Below are 21,548 nucleotides of genomic sequence, written 5' to 3' on the forward strand. Positions count from 1 at the left end.
CTACTTCTAGCCTAACCAACCTGCTCGAAACACCCTCATATAAAGTCACACGCTTCTCTGTCAGGCACCTTCTTCTTTCTGATTACATGCAGGTTGGCCTCTGGGGAAGACCCTGCCCCTTGAAGAAACACACCCACTGGATACCACCTTCCATTGACGTTGAGAAGGGCGCAGTAAAACACTGATGTGACATCAGGAAGTGACAGGATCGAAAGGAAAATGCAGTGACATTATCAACTGTATCTGCTGAACCTTTCAGCCCTCTATGCTTATTTTAAGTATTTTGGAAATGATTTCTATATGTTACTATTTATCAACATTCACTTTTGAAAAGTGAAATGCTCAAACCTTACACTGTGATGATTGTGTTATATGCAGGTCATTTTGCCTAAGTGAGGGAAAAAACCTACCACAACTAGATCCCATTTGTTTTAAAAAAAAAAAAATTCAATGGAAAACATGAGCATTTAATTACCTTTAAATAATATATGTAATAATGTACATGCTATACACTCCCAAACACACTGAATACAAATCCAATCTTTTAAAACATATACACAATCTACTTTTCATCAACACACACCCTGTGGGTCACTTAGGATGTTAATGGATTTCTCAGTCCACATGTGAGCACATGAACACACATATATATGCCTCAAGTTGAAGATGAAAACAATAAGCCAAAGAGCTGAAGATAGGAAGGGTGCTGTGGAAGATCCCAAAACCACAGTCAGCAACTGGAACCAGGTAACAAGGCACAACAGCTTCCCTTCTACGGTCACAGAGATTAAGTTTCTCATCCCAGGGCTCAAATATGGAAACAGACTTGGCTAAATCCCAGACTATACGTTACAGTGTGTTTCTATTACTGTTAAAAAACAAGTATTTTTCTTATTACATAATGCATTACAGAAAAGCACTTAAAAAATAGGATTAGATAAGCTCATACAATAAAGCCTGTTTTTCCATTTGAAAAAGATATTTATGTTTAAAATCAATATAACAGATGTAGGTATAATAAAAAGAAGCAGAAGGGATCCTATGCAGATTTCCCAGTACCCCTGAATCACAGCTTGTGTCACCCACGTTGAATTTTCCATTTTAAAGCCAGCTGGGTGATACTGTCAATTGAAAATAATTTTCTTTTATGTTTTCTTTTTCTTGTACTTTAATGATATGTACTAGTACAGAGAATAAACAGTTACTGTAACATGGCAAAATGAAATTCTTCCCAGCATTGAGTTTTTTTGTTAAACATTACCTTTAATTTTCCTTTTTTCTCTTCTATGAAAACAGAGAAGAAAAAAAATGTGTCACAGAGAAAAACTCATGCAACCAAGCAAAACCTGAACTATCTGTACTCCCTTTTTTAAACCCAAAGATTCTTGAGTAAATTGAAAACTTATTCTAGGAAGAACAATTCATTGAGAGATAAAACAGTTTGCAAATATACATATATGTACTATTCATTGTTTCTAATAACAATTGAGAGCTTTAGCTTTGTAAACTCACACAGTTATCCAAGGAATAAGGCCAATCACAAAATAAGAATCAATAGGATGCAGGAATCCATTCAGAAAAGACGATCAAATGTAAGCACAAGAAATCAACAATTGAAGCTATGAATAATAAGTCATGAAATGTAGCACTAAACAAATAGTAACCAGAATTAAACTGCCAGTTTGGTTGTTTTGACTCCAGAAGTGGGACCAGTCACACCTGAGTTTGGCAGTGTCCCTTGACCATGTCTCCATAGCGCCTACAGCTCTTGCGGGTGTGAGAGCAACCCCTCACAAACACAACCAGGCTGATCAAGCAAAACAGAACAAACCATTGCTCTCGGCTATAAAACCTAAGAGTGATGTAATGATTAATGAGTAAACTGAGGTTTTAAGGCTTTCTTAGAAATATTTTTCATGGCACTTCAACAATAAACACCACTGATAGGCAACATTTGCAAACATTCATAGTTACATAATTGAAAGTACATGCCATGTGAATTATTAAGTGAAGGACGGCTTTGTCAGTTGAGTCTTCTGGCAATCAAATTATACTTATGGAAAGCTATTCATGTTTGGCTGCAATTAACATGTAAATCATATAGACAGGTCACTTTACTAGTATACAGTACAAACTGTGTCTGGAGTACATTGGCCAATATATCACCTGCTTCTTACAGAAATGAAAGTCATTCATTCCTTGCTAGAAATGCAATTAAACTGACTTCTCTCACAAGAGTAGTTGTCACCCTGACTTCAACGATTAACCTATTAAACCCTAAGATCATTATTAGGCAAATTCCTTGCGTCACGCACACAGACCACCCTCACAATAATCGCACCACAGGCAGCCAGAAAGCCCTCTCCAGAAAGCCCTCTTCGAGCCTAGCAGGTCATCCTGGCCACGCCATACTCCAGGCTGACCACCGCAGGCTCGGCTTTGGAAAACTCGTCTGCATACTCGCTGTAGCGGTTATCTGCAGGGCTACTGCCCTCTATAGTTCGAAGAACATCGTTCACAGGCAGCAGAGTCTGCTCCTTGAGACTCAGGGTGGCTTTGAGGGCGGGTGATTCAGGACGGACTGAATTTAACAACTCCTTGCTGAGAATTCCATCTGTTTGCTTATTTTTACGTTGCTTAATTTGCTAGAACAAAGCCAAATTTAAAAGAAATTATGAGCTGCACACTCCACACGTTCAATATATACTAGATAAAAGCTAGAAAAAGATCCTGCTTTTGCAAATGCTCTGTTTATGTAGAATGCAAAATTAAATCTCAAAAAACTAAAATCTAGTGTAGGTGAGACAGGACTGAGAATCCGAAGAGGGTCATTAGACCTTCATATTTGAAAAGCACATACATTTCCTAGAAAGGATAAAAAGTAAGCATTTTACAGTGTAAGAAATATGTATGAGACGGTCTCCCTGAAATCCCAGCTGTACAATGTGACACACACACTCATTTAGCTGAAGATCTGCTGGCCTGATGAGCTTTGTGGTGAGTCTGCATGGGTCTGTTATGCGCGCACAAGAGGTGCTAGAACACGACAGAGTTTTTTATTTTAATAGATTTTAAAAGAATTCGTTGGCAGAGTTCACACTCCCCAGATCCTCGGACTGATCTCCAGATAACCCTCCTGTGCCACCTAAAACTGGGGCCTCTCCGACAGGTCACTCACACGGTCATGGCCTCCTTATCTGAGAGCCGACCAGCAACAGTCCTGCCTAAAAGGCAGACAGGACTGTCTCACTGAGATATAACAACTGGTTAGGCTTTTTTAAAACATGTGCTTACTGATCCTTTTTGGCTATATATAATGGTAAAGAAATGTTTTAGGGTGGGGAAGGATTTCTTAAAAAAGATATTAAAAAAGGCGTAAAACAAAGACTGGTGAATTTGAATATATTAAAATTCACAGTATCTATACAAAACACACCATCAAGAAAATGGAAAAAACAAAAACTGGACAAAGCCATTAGTGATATATTTAACTAAATAAGAATTAGTGTCTAGTATATAAAGAATTCTTAGAAACTGGTAAGAAAAAGGCAAATACGCCAACAGAGTAATGAGTACAGGTTTGAACGGGCCATTCGCATGCAGAAGGGGAAAAACCAAATAGCCAACAAAAACATGAAAAGTCATCCAACTTCACCTGTTGTGACAGAAATCCAAAACTGCGAATAATTGAAATGTCTAGTGAAGCCGAACTGACAGACTGTGCCACAGTCATACAAGAGAATATCAGGCAGTAGTCACCGAGGAAACAGATGAACTAAAGGTACACGTACCAACATGGACAAATTTCAGAACAATGCAGAGCAAGGTGAAGCATGACAGTGTGACAGCCTTTGTATAGTTTTAAAATGTGTGGTTCCTGAAGCGGAGTGAAGGGACTGGGCAATCGTGTAGTTTGCTGCCCTTTACAGAAAACTGTTTTCTTCTGTGTTTTCTCAATACATAATAAAAATAATATATTAAACCAAACAAAAGCTTGTGATAAATTGTTTGTGAATACAAGCATATATAGCGGAAGTATAAAAACATGGGCAGGAGGGACCAACACCAGGCTCAGTGCAGTGAGAGCGGGTGGGAGGACGTAGCAGTGGCTCGCAGGCTCTGCAAAGAGATCAGTAATGCTCCTTTTCTTCAGAGAGAAACAGGAAAGATCTCGATCAAATACAACAAATGCTAAAATCTCACAAAGCTAGGTGGTGAATACCCTAATATTCATTATATCTCTTTTGCCTATATACTTCAAATATTTGAATATATTTTAAAAATCAGAAAATGCGATTTGAACCAACCTTTCAAGGCAGAGGAGATCTGATTTTGAAGCAACCACAGGTACTCGTGAGATTTCTATATATACTGATTTATACTGAGAGCACAAGTAAGGAAATAAACTGACTCAATATTCCAAATACATCACACAAGATGCTTCAGAATACTTACAGATTCTAAGTCCTTGATATCTGTCTCTAACTGCTTATTCTGCTCATTCATGTTCATAATTATATTAAATACAGACTGCCTAGGATGCAATGTTCGATCAAACTGGTGGAACATGTTTCTCCAAAACCTTTATGACAAAAACAGACAAAAAATAGAAAATTTTTTTTTCAACAAATTGAGAAAAATTGAGTATAATTAAGTATTTCAATAATGCCACCTTACTTAAAATTGAAAGACACTGTATTTGGCTCCAGAACTGCCGATTTCTGAGACTGGGAACCGTAGAGAGGATTGAGGTACTTCTTCTGGTCATCCAGAAGAAATGGCCACAGGGAGTATGTCTTCTCCTTCAACCTGATGTGATGAGAAAAACATGAAGACCTTTCCCAGAGATGCTGATACTCTCCTATAAAGCAGGTAATCATTTCCCACATAGGTTTAATTTCCCCTTTTTCTTTTAGTCACAGTCTAACCTCACCTCTGAATTTTTCACACTTAGGTTATACATACTTGTCTGCACACACACCACACTTCAAAACAAATTTTTAACCATTAGCCAAGAGTGTGAGGGGTGCTCAGAGCTTACTCAGCTGCAGAAATACTGACAGCAAAATATTCATGTTAAGACCCAGTTCTATATCATATTGTCAAGATAGTTTAAGTTCAACTACAATTTATGTTAGACCTCAGCTAAATAGGAAAAAAAAAGCCCATTTCAAACAACTGTCTTACTTGAGTTCTTCTCTTTCCTTCTGACAATTTCCAATAAAGTTTCCAAACTGGCATGAATGAATATGTTCATGGATCTGAAGAAGAAACGCTTCATTGAACTCGAAGGCTTGTGGAAACTGTTCAGTCAAATGCCAGACACACTCCAAGAACTGAGTAAACACCGGCGAGACTTCCTTTGGGTCACCATCCAAATGGCCACACCTACCCCCCAGAAAGTATAAGCTTTTGAAAATGCCACTGGAAGAGGTCAATTGTTTGGGTACTGTTAAATTTAAATACATATCCCCCCATCCAGAAAAAAAAAAAGTCCTAAAACATTGTTATATTGGCATTAAAAAAACCCCTAAAACCTGTCATGTTTCTATTGAAACAATTTATGAGTTTTTCAACCACAGTTTTAAAGGATCTATTACATTCTAACCACTACAATCCAGACAAAAAGGAAGGTAATTAAACTGCCATGAGAATTCATGAAAGTATGAGACTTGTAAAAAAAATTAAATCGGTTTTCATACAAAAACCCACACCACTCTCATTTCCCATCATGAAGAACCAGAACATTCTGGTCATCTAAACTAGTTGTATTAATTTTACAAAATACCTGAATGTACATTGTGACTTACCTCTCTGAAAACTTATGTCCAAAGGAGATCCAATCTTTTTCTATTAAAACCTTAATGAGAAAAAGTAAAATCCATTTTACAACCCCCTTCAATTCCTTTTTTGTTTAGAATGGATTCAATCCTGTCATCTTAAAAACACATTACTTTTTAAACTTATGGTGGCAAATAAAACTGTTTAAATTATAGGCAAAAACCAGCAAGAACCTGAATTACAGGTTGGCCTAACAGAAAATGAAAATGATTCATAAAAAGAAGTATAGTAGTCTTATGACTTAAGTTTATTTTTTTTCAGCTGCATTTAAATATTATATTTTAAGTGGAAAGCATGTTATAAAACACTACTGCATTTTGTATGAGTGATGATGATATATGTACAGAAAAAGGTTAGGAAAATGCAAACCAGGAGGTTACCAGTGGTTACTGAGTGGTAGACAGGGGTGGATGGTTTAAATCTTTTGGCTTACTGTACATCATTTCCATAATATTGATACTTAAAAAAAAGAAAAAATAATGGAAAAGTTTATATTCAAATTCAAATGTTGATATCTAACCTCTTGAATGAACTCTGTATGTTTTCTCTATTACAACTCTATTAAAATAATAGGCTTCTAATTATTTTTGGTCTAATCACAACAATATTATCTTTGTAGTATTTAACATACTTTCTAATCTCATTATATAATCACCAAGTACATCCTTTTCGCTGTTAAAGTTGTCACTTTCAGCTCCTCTCTGTCCTGAATCTCTCCAAGAGGCTACAGCACTCGAGGGTAAGGCGAAGAACCTGACATCACAGTGCCCAGGCTCAGATCCCGGCTTCCCTACATTCATGCCCCACAACTCCCAGCACCTGTTCTTCCGCCTGCAGCCCCGGATTTTACCGTGGGCTCCTTGCCACCCTCTGACACACCCACCTCTGAAACTTAACTCAGTACCCTTCTCACTAAACTCATCCTCTGCTGTCCAAGTGAAGAGCAGAATGGCACAATCCATCCTGCACCTGAGCCCTGAGCCTGCACACCATCCTAGAGGAGGACTCGTCTCTGGCACTACCTCCAGTCCCAGAACAGCTCTTACGCTACTGTCTTGACCTCCCTGGAGGTGGACCCAGCACCCTCTCCTCCATCCATCTGTGTGGCACTGCCTTAGCTCTGCCCTCTTTTCTCCGTAAGCCATCCTAACAGCTTCCAGCAAGTCTTCAAGCCTCCATCCCCACTCCTCTACCTTCAAGACATCAAACCATTCTTTTAAAAACAGTTCTGAGCACGTTACTCTTCCTGCATTTAACAGCTCTCACCACCCAGGGAGGGTGAAGTCCAGATGCCACACTTTTCTTCCTCAGGCCTGTAGCCCACTCCGCTCTTCTGCACCCGGCCCACCCCTCACACAGCCTGCAGGCCTTTGCAGGAGCCACGCTTTAGTTCTCACTGGTAATTGGTCTGGGAGGCTCTCACACAGGCACTGGTCACTGCTTGAGTTCATCTGGACATCAAGACAACGAAAGCGAAACACGGCCAAGGAAACATCTTGTCTCACATGCTGGAGGCAAGCGGAACTGCACTTTATCAGCAGCACTTCCACGTGGCCTGTCCCTGATTCAATAAGTTGGCGCCACAAACACAACGATTCTGAAAGGGATCTGGGGGTGTCCAACCTTCCCCTGCTAAGCTGGCACTGTGTGGAGTAATTCTAAACCAAGGAAAACTGTTCACCAGCTTTTCACTTATGTACCTGCCCTGAGTTAAGATGAAAAGTTTGAAAACATGAGTTAATCTGATCATATGTTAAAAAGGTAAATAAAATCCAGGAGCCAGGGTTTTAAGGCCACAAAACAAAATCTGTCCAACTATAAACTGTCTCTTCAGATTTAAAACAAGCTTCCTAATGTGTACCTGGGCTTCCCTAGTGGCTTAGAAGGTAAAGAATCTGCCTGCTATGCAGGAGACATGAGTTCGATTCCTGGGTCGGGAAGATCCCCTGGAGAAGGGAATGGCAACCTACTCCAGTATTCTTGCCTAAAGAATCCCATAGACAGAGGAGCCTGGCGAGCTACAGTTCATGAGGTTGCAAAGAGTCAGACAAGACTGAGCAAGTAACACTTAACACTTAACGTGTACCTACGACTGAGAAATGAAAGTGTGTTAAATACAAAGTTTCCTCTGGAATATAATTTATAAGTACTCTTACCTATGTCTTGTCTTACTACATTATTTACATTTGTGAGATTAAAAACGAGGGAGAAATGCTGAATACTTCTATTGCAATACTTTGCAGGAGAAAAAAAAAGTTTAAAACTTTCTGTCAAAGAGATGGCACAAGAGGAAATTCGTCTAACACAGGGTTTCTCAGCCTCAGCACCGCGGACATTTTGGGCCAGGTGCCCCTCTGCTGAAGGGTTGTCCTGTGTGTTACAGGACATTACCAGCTGGCCCTCCACCAGCTGGAGCCCAGGTGTACCCTGCTCTTTAGATGTAAACATCAAAATGACTCCTGCTTGTCTCCACTGACCTGGCCAAGCAAGCCCTTACCATGAACCCTCTGATCGTCCTGTAATAGGGATCCAGCAGGAGAGAGCCCAGGGAGCAGACCTGCGAGGTCCTGTCCCAGCCGTCAGAGCAGTGCACCAGCACACTCGCGCTCTCAGCCGCGATTGCCTGAAAAGACAGACCACACACTTTGATTTTACCAGGACACATTTTAGGTAAGTCAGTAAGGTCTACTTACTCAAAAACCAGATTAGCAGGTATGCTTTATGAAGAAGAGCTAGGGTTGCAGTGATAATGCTGTCAGAGCATAATCTCCAAAAAACAAGACAAAACACAAAACAAACAAAAAACAGACAAAAATGTCATTTCAAAGTGCTGGGGAATTTCTTTTGAAGCTCCTATATTAACTGCTATATGATATTTTTAAAGCTCCAATTAAAGTAAATCTCACTATAGAAACAGAATGTAGTAACAGCGATCTGACTGGGAAGGATACAAGCACCCCACAGAATGAACCCTGTTCCTCCCGAACCACGGAAAGACCACGATTGAATATGAGTGGTAAAGCATTACTTTGGCTAAGAAGATCGCAGCGTCCATCACAGCTTTGATGTGGCGAAGCCATCCTGAGCTCTCCAGACCAGAGTAGAAATCGTTGACGGAAAGCCCTTTGGTACCGTTGACTGCAAGGGGAGAGACAGTCCAGTTAGGTAGGAGCCTGAGTCCCCACTTCTATTCAAGACACCCCCAGGGAGCCAGCTGGAGAAGAAGACACAACAAACAGGCTAGACTCTTCATACATGGAGACATGCTATTAAAGGTTCATTAATGGATTTTGGGGTTTGTTTTTCTGTCACTCCTTGGGCTTTGAAAAGAAAAAATATGTTCCAATGTCCCTTTTAAAAAAATCTGCAACACAAGCGTTTAATTAAAAAGTCTGATATTTTAATTTTTTAAATTCCATATCAGGACTGGAAAGATAGCCTAATATTTAAACAGAACATTGTTATATATTAAATCTTCATGGTACTGACTGATGAAAATATCTAAACAATAGCATTTTTTTGTAAAACCATTAGAATTATACCACCCCAATATATAGTAGCCACTACTGAAATATCGCTATTAAACACCTGAAATGTGAGTATTCCAAACTAAGATGTGTTGCAAGTGTAAAAGACACCCTAGCTAATTTATAGGACTTAAAGAGAAAAAAACCAAAACATATTTTACTAATTTTTTATACTGATTACATGTTAGCATAATGTTTTTAATATATTAGCTTAATTACATTATTAAAATTTATTTCAATTGTTCTTTTTACATGTCTGAATGTTAACTACTAAAATATTTTTAAGTATGTAACTTTAAATTTTATACTGTGACAAGCATTGTTTCTGTTGGACAAAGCTGCCTAGAAGGCATGCAATAATCGTACCTTCCAGTAATTTCTGAAGGCTGGACCGCATGACATGGATATTTTCAATTCCAACAAACTGAAATCTAATGTTAGAATAGTTGTCTTCATTTTCATAACCTTTTCCAGCTGCTCTGTTGGCCATTGCATTCAGCTAAAATTTTAAATTTTAGAAATTTAGAGACAAATTGCCTTTCTCTTTTAACTTAATTTACCAAATATTACGAAAACACTAAATAAACCACCTTTTAGCTAGCAGAGTTTAAAGGAACTCATCAAAATTGAATGTGCTACCATTTTTTAATAATTGAAAAGTATCATCTATATTTATTCAAAGTACAGAGGATCCTATAAAGTAATAACACGCTTGCTACGTAAGGATCAGACAAGAAATTCCCTACACATAATTCATGAAACTGATTCACATGTGTATTTAGTCAGTCTTCCATATGTTTGTAATATTTCAAAATTTATAAAAGAATTATCTCCCATCTAAACTCTACACAATTCAGGGTTGAGCAGAGCTGTTACAGAATGAACTTTCAGACTCACTTCAGAACAAGCCTGGAGCACCTGACCACTCAGAAAGCCAGAGACCCTGAAGCACAGCTGAAACACGGGTCAGGTCACTGGGATCAGATCACACAGTGCACCACACAGCATGCAGTGAGCTAGCCTGATACATGCCAAGAACTGGGCCCAAAACAGCCCAATTTCTAGGCAGAGAAGGCCGCCTATGGGCCCATGGTCTTAGGTTATTAGAGCAAATGCTCTCAGAGGTTAATATCTGGCATGTTTAATTCTTTGACACTGGGATTTCCTATGGTATGTTATGATATTTGTCAATAGTCTTAAGGAGTTGGATGAAACAGAACCTAAACTGGAAGAAAAAACTGCTTTTCTTGCAGTGGACTGGGGCTCAGGTTGGTAAGAAGTACAGTTACATTGTCTACTGACTCACTGGTAATTCGGGATCTATGATAACTAAAGCAAGACTTAGATATTTAAAAAATGCTTCCACATTATTGGTACTCAGGTTTAACTAGTAAAACACAACAATCAAATAAAGATATACATTTTTTGTGAGACATCAATTATATGAGATATTAGGGCCTGAGAAACAAATCACCCTCAGACCTCATGTTCAGAAAGTGTTAAATTACAGTCATCCTTTATATCTAATATTACCTAAAAATAGTGCAATGCAATTAAGCTACTCAAATTATACTAGGAAGTAAACCAAAATTTTTTTTACAAGAGGTAACACCAACACTCTTGACTTCTAAGAAAGTCTTTTTTTTGTTAAACAAAGATTATCAAACTATCAATCTCTAACTTTTAATACTTAATTTACACAAATTACTCTTATCTTCTTTTTCTCCATTATCTTTTGTAAAACTGCATAATGATGAGAATTACTTCTAAAACAGCTATGATTCCTTTCAACAAAGCTGCCTAAAATTGTGTTTTGTATCGCTCACTCGCTTTTTCTCATCGCTTTCTCTTATTTTCTCATCATTCCAGATTTTTGAAGAAATCCTCACTATAATTCTGCCAATGTCCTTTTGTGTAGCCCACCAGCTCTGCACACGATGCTACAATAAAAATTAAAAGTAATGTTAGCTATTACTGTTGAGGATTTTAATTATTTTAGTTTCAGGATCCTACATGAATTGGTTGTTTTACTGCATTGACAAAAGGATAAAGGGATTCGGACATTTGTCCCAAAGATAAAAATTTATCTTGACATGATAGATACCTAACAGAACAACTGTTTATTGTTCACTAGTTCATTGTTCAACGTTCAACTAGTTCACTAGTTCATTTCTCTAGTTCAATGTTTCTTAAGTTAGCTCACTGTCTATTTTCCTTATTTTCCTGAATATTCCATATTAAGGAACATCGTTTTAACACAGTGTTTTGCCAATTAAAAATTCGATGAAAAGAAAAGTAGTGAGAATTTTTAATTTTCACAACATACTTCACAATAACATAATGCTGATATACCATCTAGAGCTCCCAATATAAAATTCAGCTTTCCTAAACTTGTACATATATCAGAAGACATAAAAAATCACCACCTGGGTTACTGGGAACTGGGTCTCCTAAGTTGGTATCCTGTAAAAGATTGACTTCCTTAGCCTTGGTTCATTTAAAACTAGGATTCAGCATGTTCAACATGGACACAGTGCCCGGCTCCCACTAACTGAATCAGCAGAGACAGTGAACTGCCAGGCTGTACTGGACACATACTCTGGGTCTGGTGTCCATGACGTACATGTAGCGGTTGGCTGGGTTGGCCTTGCTGATGGCCTGAAGTAAGTGTTCATCTTCGAGGCACCGGGCACTGAACCCTGACAGCGGCTGACTACAGCGACAAATGGCAGCCTAGTTATAGAAAGAGAGAAAGCAGGTTATCCAGCGAAGTCTATAACACATCTTGAAAACATGCTTAAAAGAAAAAACCCACAGTTAAAATTAAATGTGCAATCTGTTTAAAAGCTGACAGGACGATTAGATTTCCCGGTGACTCAGATGGTAAAGAATCTGCCTGCAATGCAGGGACCTAGGTTCAATCCGTGGTTTGGGAAGATCCCCTTGAGACAGAAATGGCAACCCACTTCAGTGTTCTTGCCTGCAGAAGTCCACGGACAGAAGATTCTGGGTTGCAAAGAGTCGGACATGACTGAGCGATTAATACTTTCATTTTCAACTTGGAAATCCTATTTGTGCTAAATACTTTCCAACATATTGACATTTACCTAAGTTTTCTCAATACTCTCTTCTACTAAGAAATCTGAATACCTCCTTACTCAAGAGTTTGATGGAAAAAAAAAAAACCAACCAAAATCTTTGGTCCTAAGAAGTAACAACTGTTTGATTCCCTATCAGGTAACCTAACCAGATACCTGCATTCTGTGCTCTGCGTTACAAGATTCTTTCAAGTTCAAGTAAGTAAATTAGTCAATAAATGTAGAACAGAATTTTTAAAAACAGCAACATTTGAACTTTTACCTTCCAAAGTCATGCCGATATCTAATTAGAAATCACTGATGTTTATATATAATGAGACTTATGAGAAAAATAAGTTTGAATTCAAATTTGGTTAAAATACAGTCAATCTAAGAGGGCAAAAATATCTATAATAAGCCATGTGTGTTGGATTATTTACTGTTGTTTAAAGTCTTAAAAAAGATTTCTAAGATTTAGACCCATATACTTTTTCTCCAACCTCATTCTTAGTAACTCCAACTTGACCCTACCCAAACATTACAATTACAGTATCATGAGGGAAAAAAGTACACGTAAATTCACATTCACACAGTTTAAACTCACACACAGAATAAGATCATGGAAATTAAGAAAATAGTAGAAGAAAATAAGGATTGCCTGAGGTTTTTTTTCAGACCCATTTTCTGTATTTGTTAAGTTCAGCCCAGTTTTCCAATTAAAAAAATGTACACAAACATGGGTATGTCAAACAAATGCTATAATCAGAGTGATAAAACCCCTATGACTTTTCTGTGAAAAGTTGATGAGGACTTCTGTTTACAGTTTTATTTTTTACCTCTTGCTCCCTTCTAAAACCTGACTAAAATTCCAATAAAGGTGAGGGGAGGAAGGTGACAAATATGAAAGTTTCCATATTTCAGGATAATTTTGTTTCAAAATTTCAGAAACATAATTAAGGGAAAGGTCAGCACTTCTCTATCGGCAACGCTGATGGTGCCCTCCAAGTGTAGAGATGGGTATTCTTTTGGACACCTAGACCTGCAGGGACTTGTACCCCACTAATAAGGTCAGAGCAACTCCCTACCTCCTTACTCTGGTGGTAGTAGGAGAGAACAGGAAACCTCCCCTTGCTCCGGAACTTGGAACTACCAACAATTATTGGTTTGCTTGCTATTCGGGGCACATACAGTTCTCTGGGGTAAGTTTCACAGATCTGTAAAAATCAAACAAAACGCAATGATTCTACTCACAGTTCTAGAACCAGGTTAAAAATCACCTTTAAAAATCTCTAAAACTCACTAAATGCAAGAACAGTAAAAGTTACTGCTCTGATGGTCCCTGACCCCAGTACCTTGTATTCTGAGAACCTCCAGAAAGGGAGATGGGTACCTTGTAGTCTCGGTTGGCGTCAGACAGCTGCCAGTTGGAATTGGGCACTCCCATCCTCTGATACTCCTCGGCGAGGTCAATGAGTTCCCATCCCTGCAGTCTTTCGGCGTCGTTTTGTTTGGGATTATAAGAGAACGCATAGAGGTCTTCGTATTTTGCTACGGTATACAAAACACATGAATGTTAAGAGGCAACTTTTAGGACTTAGGACACTACAAATGAGAGTAATTTTTCAGTTTTATCTCTCTATTTAAAAAATCTTCAAAGAGACAGCTAACATCTGAACATACTACAACTTAATACTTCAGTTCTTTGAAATGGATGATTATACCTAAAGGCACACATATTGATCTGAGATTCAGCTTATAAAATCAGCAAGAGCTAGTAAACAATACACACACATTAAATACTACACTGCAATATTTCCTTTTTCTCAAAGTAAAATTTTAAAGATACAAGTAGACATTCCCCAAATGAGATGTGAACTGGAAGCCCAGTGTGCACTTAGTGGAAAGCCAGAGGTGGCATGCAGAACCTGAGGCAGCACACACCCCACCAACGGGACAGTGTGGACCCACACCAGCAAAGGCTGTGTAGAGCTCAAGAGACCACTTCCTCCTGAACAAGGCCAAGCCCCAGAGTCACAGGGCCACCCCTGCTATAAGACGTGGCTGCCCTGGGGACACTGGGGTCAACGGCACAGGCTTCCAGGGCTGGGAGAGGGGAATGAGCGTGGACCCGCTCCCAGACCACTGCCACCCAGGCGTTCCACACAACGGAACATTCAGGAATCGGTGTGCTTCACCTCTAGGAGAGAGCGACAGAGTCCAGCATGTCCTGGAAGGAAGCCAGCAGACCCCAGGGCATAAGCAGTGATGTGATTCCTCCTTAGGGTGTGTCACACCCTCACTGCCACCTCTGCTAAAGAAGAGGTCAACCCCTCAGGCTCCACTCCCCTGGATTGTATGTACTAACCCACTGCTATCAGAGGAGGCTGACTGCCCTTAACTTAATTAGGAATCAATTTCCACGTCATTTCTCTCGGTTGTGAGATACCCACTTAAAAAAAAAAATCTGTGCTTCAGGTGATCAACAGACTTTGAAAACGTCCACATAAATCTATGGTTTTTCAGTGGTTTTAAATGTTTCACACTTTCCTTATTATCACCCCTTCTGTGGGCTTCCCTGGTGGCCCAGTGGTAAAGAATCTGCCTGTCAATGCAGGAGACTCAGGTGTGATCCCTAGGTCAGGAAGATTCGCTGGAGGAGGGCATGGCAACTCACTCCATTATTCTTGCCTGGAGAATCCCATGGACAGAGGAACCTGGTGAACTACAGTCCATGGAGTCACAAAGAGTCAGGCATGAATGAGCGACTGAACAATAATACCTTCTTTGGAAACCAGTTTTATAATTAAGAAGTTTCTAACTATTTATAGGCCAAATTTTTTGGAATAGAGTGCACATGACCTTAAGAGTAACTTAAAGTACAAAATAACAATAATGAGATATTTAAAAAGCAGCTTAGAGAATCCACGTCAATTGAGAAGTAAGCTTTGGTCTTGAAGAACAGCACCTTGCTTTGACAGCTGCAGCAGAGAGTTGTAAATATCGTGGCAGTCTCTCTCTCTGGGAACGATGAAGTGCACAGTCCGGAAGTTCTTGCACTGGATCACCAGGGGGCACCCGGAAGTCGTCAGAGCGAGCTTCTCCACGGAGGCAATATGGTGGTGCAGTATCTACAGCACAAGAAAACATTCGCTTATCGTCATACCTTCAAAGCACTCAGCATCTTACTCTGCCAGAGAGCAGAAATGTTAGAAATGCCTCTTCAAAGAGTCTCCAAGGTTACACACTTAAGCTTTTAAACGACCAAATGCCCGTGCCAGAAACATGCCTGATAGCTCCCTACCACTGTAGCTGTTCTACACGTAATCAGAGCTTGAGAACAGGGCCCTAGAAACATCTCTGTACCCTGTCCCCTTCTCTCCATCTCCACCGTCATGGCCCTGGGTGCAACGTCTCCACTGGTCCCACCTGAGCTACTGCAAAGAGCCTCCGCAGGCTCTCTCCATAGCCACTCTTGACCTTCTCTAAGCCATCTTCTACAAGGCAGAGGAGTGACCATTGAAAAGCAATTAAACAGTTGACATATGACCCAGCAATGCCACTCCTGGGCACATACCCAGACAAAACTACAATTCGAAAAGACACAAGCACTTTATGTTCACAGCAGCACTATTCACCATAGCCAAGACACGGAAACAACTGAAATGTCCATCGACAGATGAATGGATAAAGATACGCTTTATACAATGGAACATTACTCAGCCATAAAAAAGAATAAAATAATGCCATTTGCAGCAACACAGATAGACCTAGAGACTATCATACTAAGTAAGCTAAAAAGAGAAAGGCAAATACCATATGCTATTTACATGTGGAATCTAAAATATGATAAAAGTCAACATACCCACAAAACAAAAATAGGTTCACAGACATAGAAAACAAGTTTGTGTTTGCCAAGGGGGCAGAGAGGTAGGGGTGGAAAGAAGTGGGAGTCTGGAACTAGCAGATGCAAACTATTTACATATAGGATGGATAAACAACAAGGTCCCACTGTATAGCACGGGGAACTATATTCAATATCCTGTAAAAAATCATAATGGAAAAGGATATATATATGTATGTAAACATAAAGCTGAGTCACTTTGTTGGATGACAGAAACAAACACAAGATTGTAAATCAACAATACTTCAATATGATTTTTAAAGATAAAATCAAATAAGTTAAAAAAATAAAAGGCAATTATAAAAAAAGCTGTCTAGTCATGCTATTCCCCATTCCCCTGCCTCAATTCAAGTCCCCCCACATCCCTAAGTCGTGGTGACAACAGCCGTCTTTCGGCTCCTCCCACACAAGCTCCTTCACATAACACTGCGCTGCCCCGACCTACTGGGATGAGGCAGCTCTAACTCTTCACCTGGGAACTTCAAGTGCTCTTTCTGGCCTTCACTTACAATTCACCACTGAGAAAGAATGCCACTCACTCCAGTGACACCACTGTTTTATTTAAAGAGGAGGGCAGATGTAATCACGTGACTGAAATTTCCTCAGTTAAGACAGCCAGCTAACAGGAGCATTGTTTTGCACATGTTCAGAGAAAACAAGGCGCAAGTCCATTACTGTAATTACAGTGCAGCGCAGGCCCGCCTCACCCAGGTTTCTTTCTGATGAGCATCTATGAAGAGCAGATGTGTGGCTGTGAGATACAGCGTTCCTGTTAACGACTTGTTGCTGGTACTGAACCGGTCAAGTAGCTTCACTTGCTCAACCTGAAAAAGAGAAAGTGTTATTTCTCATTACAAAGTCATATAAATTCTTCTTTTTATTTCAGTACTTAAATTACAGTTTCAAACTGCTTCCTCCTTCTGTTCAAAAAGATGAGATTACTTAAGGTTGAAAGTTAAATTTCATATATCTTGGGTGATATATAAGCCACCAACAACATTGATATTACTTACAGCAACAAATACAGCCTATAGAGAAAAACTCTGTAAGAAATTTAACATAAATAGGAAAGGGAATCAGGGAGGAGGGGTGTGGTATAAATAAGCAAAAACATATTTTTGTATCCAAGAGTCAATGTATTTTGTACGTTGGCAAGTCAAGAAATAAATAAGGTTATTATCCAGGGTTAGGAAAGTAAACTATCACTGCTCAGGACTATTTCTTCCTTAAATAAAAATCTAACTTTATTATACCACACACTTCTCATCAAAACATAAACATCTTTAAAACAATGGGATCAAACTACTGTTGACTCCTCCTTAACTGTGTGAGAATCAGCTGAAAAAGGACACTCTGGTCAGCCAACAGTGATACCTGGATTTAAAGCTCATCTGTCTTATTTCCTGCAGCAATTAAAGCAAAATGCTCTAAAGAAAAGAGAACTAACGCATATACATGGAAATAAAGGTTATTATAAAGTATCAACGCTACTCAAGCAAATGATCTGTGTTTTTAGTAATAACCTTTGCACATGCATTTACAAAAAAAATGGGGGCACGTAGCAAGCTAAGAAGAAAGCATCACTTTTGAAATAACTCAATTTGAGCCTCAGTGGGATCAGATTTTCAAGGGATATTCCATTCTTTAACCAGCTCTAGGAAGTGGTCTTTCATATACAGAGCACCAAGGAAAGTCCTCCCATTCCATTCTGTAACGTTCCATTCACAACAAGCAGCACAACACCATTTGGCATCAACATATGATGTCAGCCGAAACACTGGGGCCTGGCTGCGGAAAGAGGATGCATATAAAAGGACTGTTTCCGCACAGTTCCCTTTGTTTCCTGGCAAGACTCTCCTTAGGACAAAGTTAGAGCTCAAAGTAAGAGACAGCTGCTGCACTGCTCACAAATACAGCCTTGAAATGCACTTTCAGAAATGCAAATTCAGACTTGATGTCTTTATTGACACTATACAGTTAGTAGGCCAAATGTGACCAAAATAGGATAATACATCTGATCCTAAATTTTAGAACTATAAAGCCATCTAATTAGCAGTCAGCTAAAATACTTTATCTGATACATCTCTGGTTAGTAAGCAATTTTTTAAAAATGACTAAAACAGTACAAAAGACAATACTATTTCTTTATTTACTTATGTCAAGAAGTTGTTTGCGGGAAGAAAAAGCTCTTAGAATTATTAAGACTTCTGAATTAATATTAATACACTTGAACAAACAGACTGAAAGCAGAGAGGCAATGAAAAAGCCACTGTGTAGTTTGTGGGTGAGACAGCATTGAGGCAAATCTAGGCTCTACCTCGGTCGCTTAAACTCTTGAAGCTGACTTCCTCCTCATCTGTAAATGGAGATAACGTCCCCAAAGGCAGCGGTAAAAGATCAGTGATTATTTTGTATAAATTAACATATTTGGGAATTGTAAATATTTGAAATCACATTGTAGAGTTGGCTATTCTGACATACCCTTGCTCAATAAAAGGTAATTATTACTTCTCAAATACAGCCAGTCTGAACAACACAGAACAAATCACTGGTTACACAGTTACTATTCTGACAGTCAATTCTTGATCGCGACTAAACCACACAGGTAAAAACAGCTAAATAAACTGAAAGCAATTCATTTTTAGTTTTCAAATACTTACAGTTACTTTTGCAGCAAATTAACTGTCCAGGTGAAGGCTATGTGTAATAGAAACAAAAAGTTGGAAACAAAAAATAGAAACAAAAATCTTTTAAGAATAATTTATTATTTAGGGGGATATCCGATTCACGGAGCAACTCAAAGAATGTCTGTCTAGCTCACTGTTGTGGGCCTGACACGTAACAGTACCTAGGAAATATGTTTAACTGCAGTTCACTCACAGGCACTTAAGAGAGCAGGAGTGGTCTAAAGCTAGAAAAATAACCCAAAGAAATAAAGCAGCACACTTGAAAAGTAACGTTAATAAGAAATTAGTTAGAAATCTTTTAGTCTTTAAATAAAGTTCATAAAAACACCTTAGTAAACCACCAGTATGGTTCCACTGTGAAAAGACAAGACATAATTAAAGTCCATCAGCTGGTAGTTAGAGAGAAACATCAGACCAAATGAAAGTCATGGGCAAGAAGCTTAACAGCATGAGAGCTGCTACAACTACAGAAATAGAAACAAAGATATATAGTCATCATAAATTTCAGGTGAAAAGATTTAAAATAAGCCAAGGGATCCTAAACATTTTCTAACATTCTGCCCCCTCTCACCAATCCTGAGTAGGGTTTGCTCTGATTGCTTCAGTTCAGTTCACTCTTTACTATTTTTTCATTGTGTGCTCCACACTGTGGGCAGCAGGATGAAACATGCAATGAAGAGGTTCACCTGGGCACAGGAGGAAGTCATGGTGCACACAGCTACTACCTAACACACACCCGGAACCTGGAAACCAGGGCAAGACCCTGGTCTGAGTGTATGCTAGTCCTCTTCTCCACCTCTGCACCTTCTAATGCTTTGCCTCTTTACTTAGGCACCCTCTATCTTCAAACTTGAAGTGGCAGTAACGTGAATTCCAGAGTTACTTTATCTTTCCTCTCTTAAACATACAAAGAGAAATTTTTTTCCCAGTGTGATTACTTTTTAGCATCTTTAATTTTATTAGATACAGCATGTGCTATGTTTTTCTTAAAAAAAAAAAAAAAGCTTTAATATAAATCCACCTTAGGAAGGTTTGTGAAACATTTTAATGATATCCATCTCACATTCTCCCTGGGACAGATGAAGAATATGGGAAAAAATGATGCTCTTTTCCCTACAGGAGCTGTAACTTGAGGATGGACCACAACTGACTGATGGCTTCGACAAAACGCGGAGGGAGAGTCGAGGCTCACAGCGGGTCCTTGTCCTGATTTTGTTAAAAGCTCCGCGTGGGCCATTCAATGCTTCTGATCTCGACTTGTTTTCCCCTTCCCAGCCCTAAGTTGAAGATGAACTTCACTGCCGACGGTCAAGCAAGTAGCCGATATTCTGATGTCACCCCCTTCCGTTTTCACAGCTGTCCCAGGATCACAACCCTAGTAAGTGCCCTTCACACACAACACTGAAGCGAGGGATTTCGTGAGCTCAGCGGCAGAGCGTTTCCCTCAGACACGTTAAGACGTGGGGTCACACTCCCCTTCTCCGGACCTCGTCTGTGCAGCTGATTGAACTCTACAGACCCCAGAGCTTGAAGCGGCGCCGGAAACCGCCACCCCAGGGAAAGTGAGGTGGAGCAGGTGACCGGGGCGGGGTGGGGGGAAAGGCCGCTGGTCCCTCGGGACTGACCGCAGGCCCCCGGCGCCCAACGCCTGACGGAAAACCCGCCCGGGCCTCCCGGCCCGCCGGGCCCTCCGCCGCGAGCGGCCGCCGTGCACCCACCTTGGTCGTACGGATGTGCTCCATCCCGACTAGGCGCCCAAGGGCCGCCGCCGCCGCCGCACCGTCCGGGGTCGCACCACCGCCGGCCCGCCGCGCCCGCCGCGCATGCGCCACCCACCAGCCGTCTCCTGGAAACACTTCCGCAAACCCCGGAGCGCCGAGTGGGCGCGGCGCGGCGCGCAGAGCGGCAGCGGACTCGCCCCGGGCCCGCGGCGGGACGCACGGCGCCCCCTGCCGGTGGAGGCTCTCCGATCCCCGGGAGAGTGTGGTCCTCTCCATAGCGACTGGCCCGCGCTTCTACCCGGTGGACGAAGTCGTGGGGACCGGCCGTGCAGAGCATTCGGTGGGTGAGGGAGAGACGGGGAGTCCCTGGAGTCTCTTTATACCCTATCAGGGGACGGCACCAAATCTCGATACTTCCGCTTTTGTCTGAGCTGCAGTTCTTTCACGAGAATCTCAGTTCAGTCGCTCAGTGGTGTCCGACTCTTTGCGACCCCATGGACTGCAGCACGCCAGGCCTCCCTGTCCATCACCAACTCCCGGAGTTTACTTAAACTCATGTCCATTGAGTCGATGATGTCATCCAACCATCTCATCTCATCTCGTCCCCTTCTCCTCCCGCCTTCAATTTTTCCCATCATCAGGGTCTTTTCAAATGAGTTAGTTCTTCGCATCAGGTGGCCAAAGTACTGGAGTTTGAGCTTCAGCATCAGTCTTTCCAATGAATATTCAGGACTGATCTCCTTTAGGATGGAATTGTTGGATCTCCTTGCAGTCCAAGGGACTCTCAAGAGTCT

The 21,548-nt window shown here is 40.4% G+C and overlaps 1 protein-coding gene across 2 annotated transcripts; it reads right to left on the reverse strand.

The window, feature by feature from the left end:
* Window positions 1-446: 446 nt before the first annotated feature.
* On the reverse strand, window positions 447-20,884 carry MTMR6 (myotubularin related protein 6). Of its 2 annotated transcripts, XM_020902992.2 has the most exons (15): window positions 20,752-20,884; window positions 17,054-17,170; window positions 15,411-15,573; window positions 13,836-13,993; window positions 13,531-13,659; window positions 11,967-12,101; window positions 11,195-11,308; window positions 9,735-9,867; window positions 8,870-8,979; window positions 8,339-8,464; window positions 5,811-5,860; window positions 5,188-5,388; window positions 4,678-4,809; window positions 4,456-4,582; window positions 447-2,645 (listed from the first exon to the last, which is right to left on the reverse strand). In XM_020902992.2, exons 1-15 carry the CDS (start codon window positions 20,773-20,775, stop codon window positions 2,385-2,387), a joined length of 1,980 nt encoding a protein of 659 aa, XP_020758651.1. In that variant the 5' UTR covers window positions 20,776-20,884; the 3' UTR covers window positions 447-2,384. The 2 variants fall into 2 exon arrangements, with proteins under 2 accessions (XP_020758651.1, XP_020758653.1); XM_020902994.2 differs by lacking the exon at window positions 11,195-11,308 and having other exon boundaries at window positions 20,752-20,882.
* Window positions 20,885-21,548: the final 664 nt, after the last annotated feature.

Source organism: Odocoileus virginianus, chromosome 8 (assembly GCF_023699985.2).
Source record: "Odocoileus virginianus isolate 20LAN1187 ecotype Illinois chromosome 8, Ovbor_1.2, whole genome shotgun sequence".
NCBI classification, from domain to species: Eukaryota; Metazoa; Chordata; class Mammalia; order Artiodactyla; family Cervidae; genus Odocoileus; species Odocoileus virginianus.

What these genes read in the sequence shown, in the direction of transcription:
- MTMR6 (XM_020902992.2), bottom strand. Translation starts at nt 20,775, where the DNA reads ATGGAGCACATCCGTACGACCAAG. An exon ending in ACTACCACCAGAGTAAGGAG is followed by an intron (nt 12,102 to 13,530) that starts GTAGGGAGTTGC and finishes TTCTATAACTAG; the next exon opens with GCTGCCATTTGTCGCTGTAG. An exon ending in AAGGAAAGAGAAGAACTCAA is followed by an intron (nt 4,810 to 5,187) that starts GTAAGACAGTTG and finishes TCATCACATCAG; the next exon opens with GTTGAAGGAGAAGACATACT.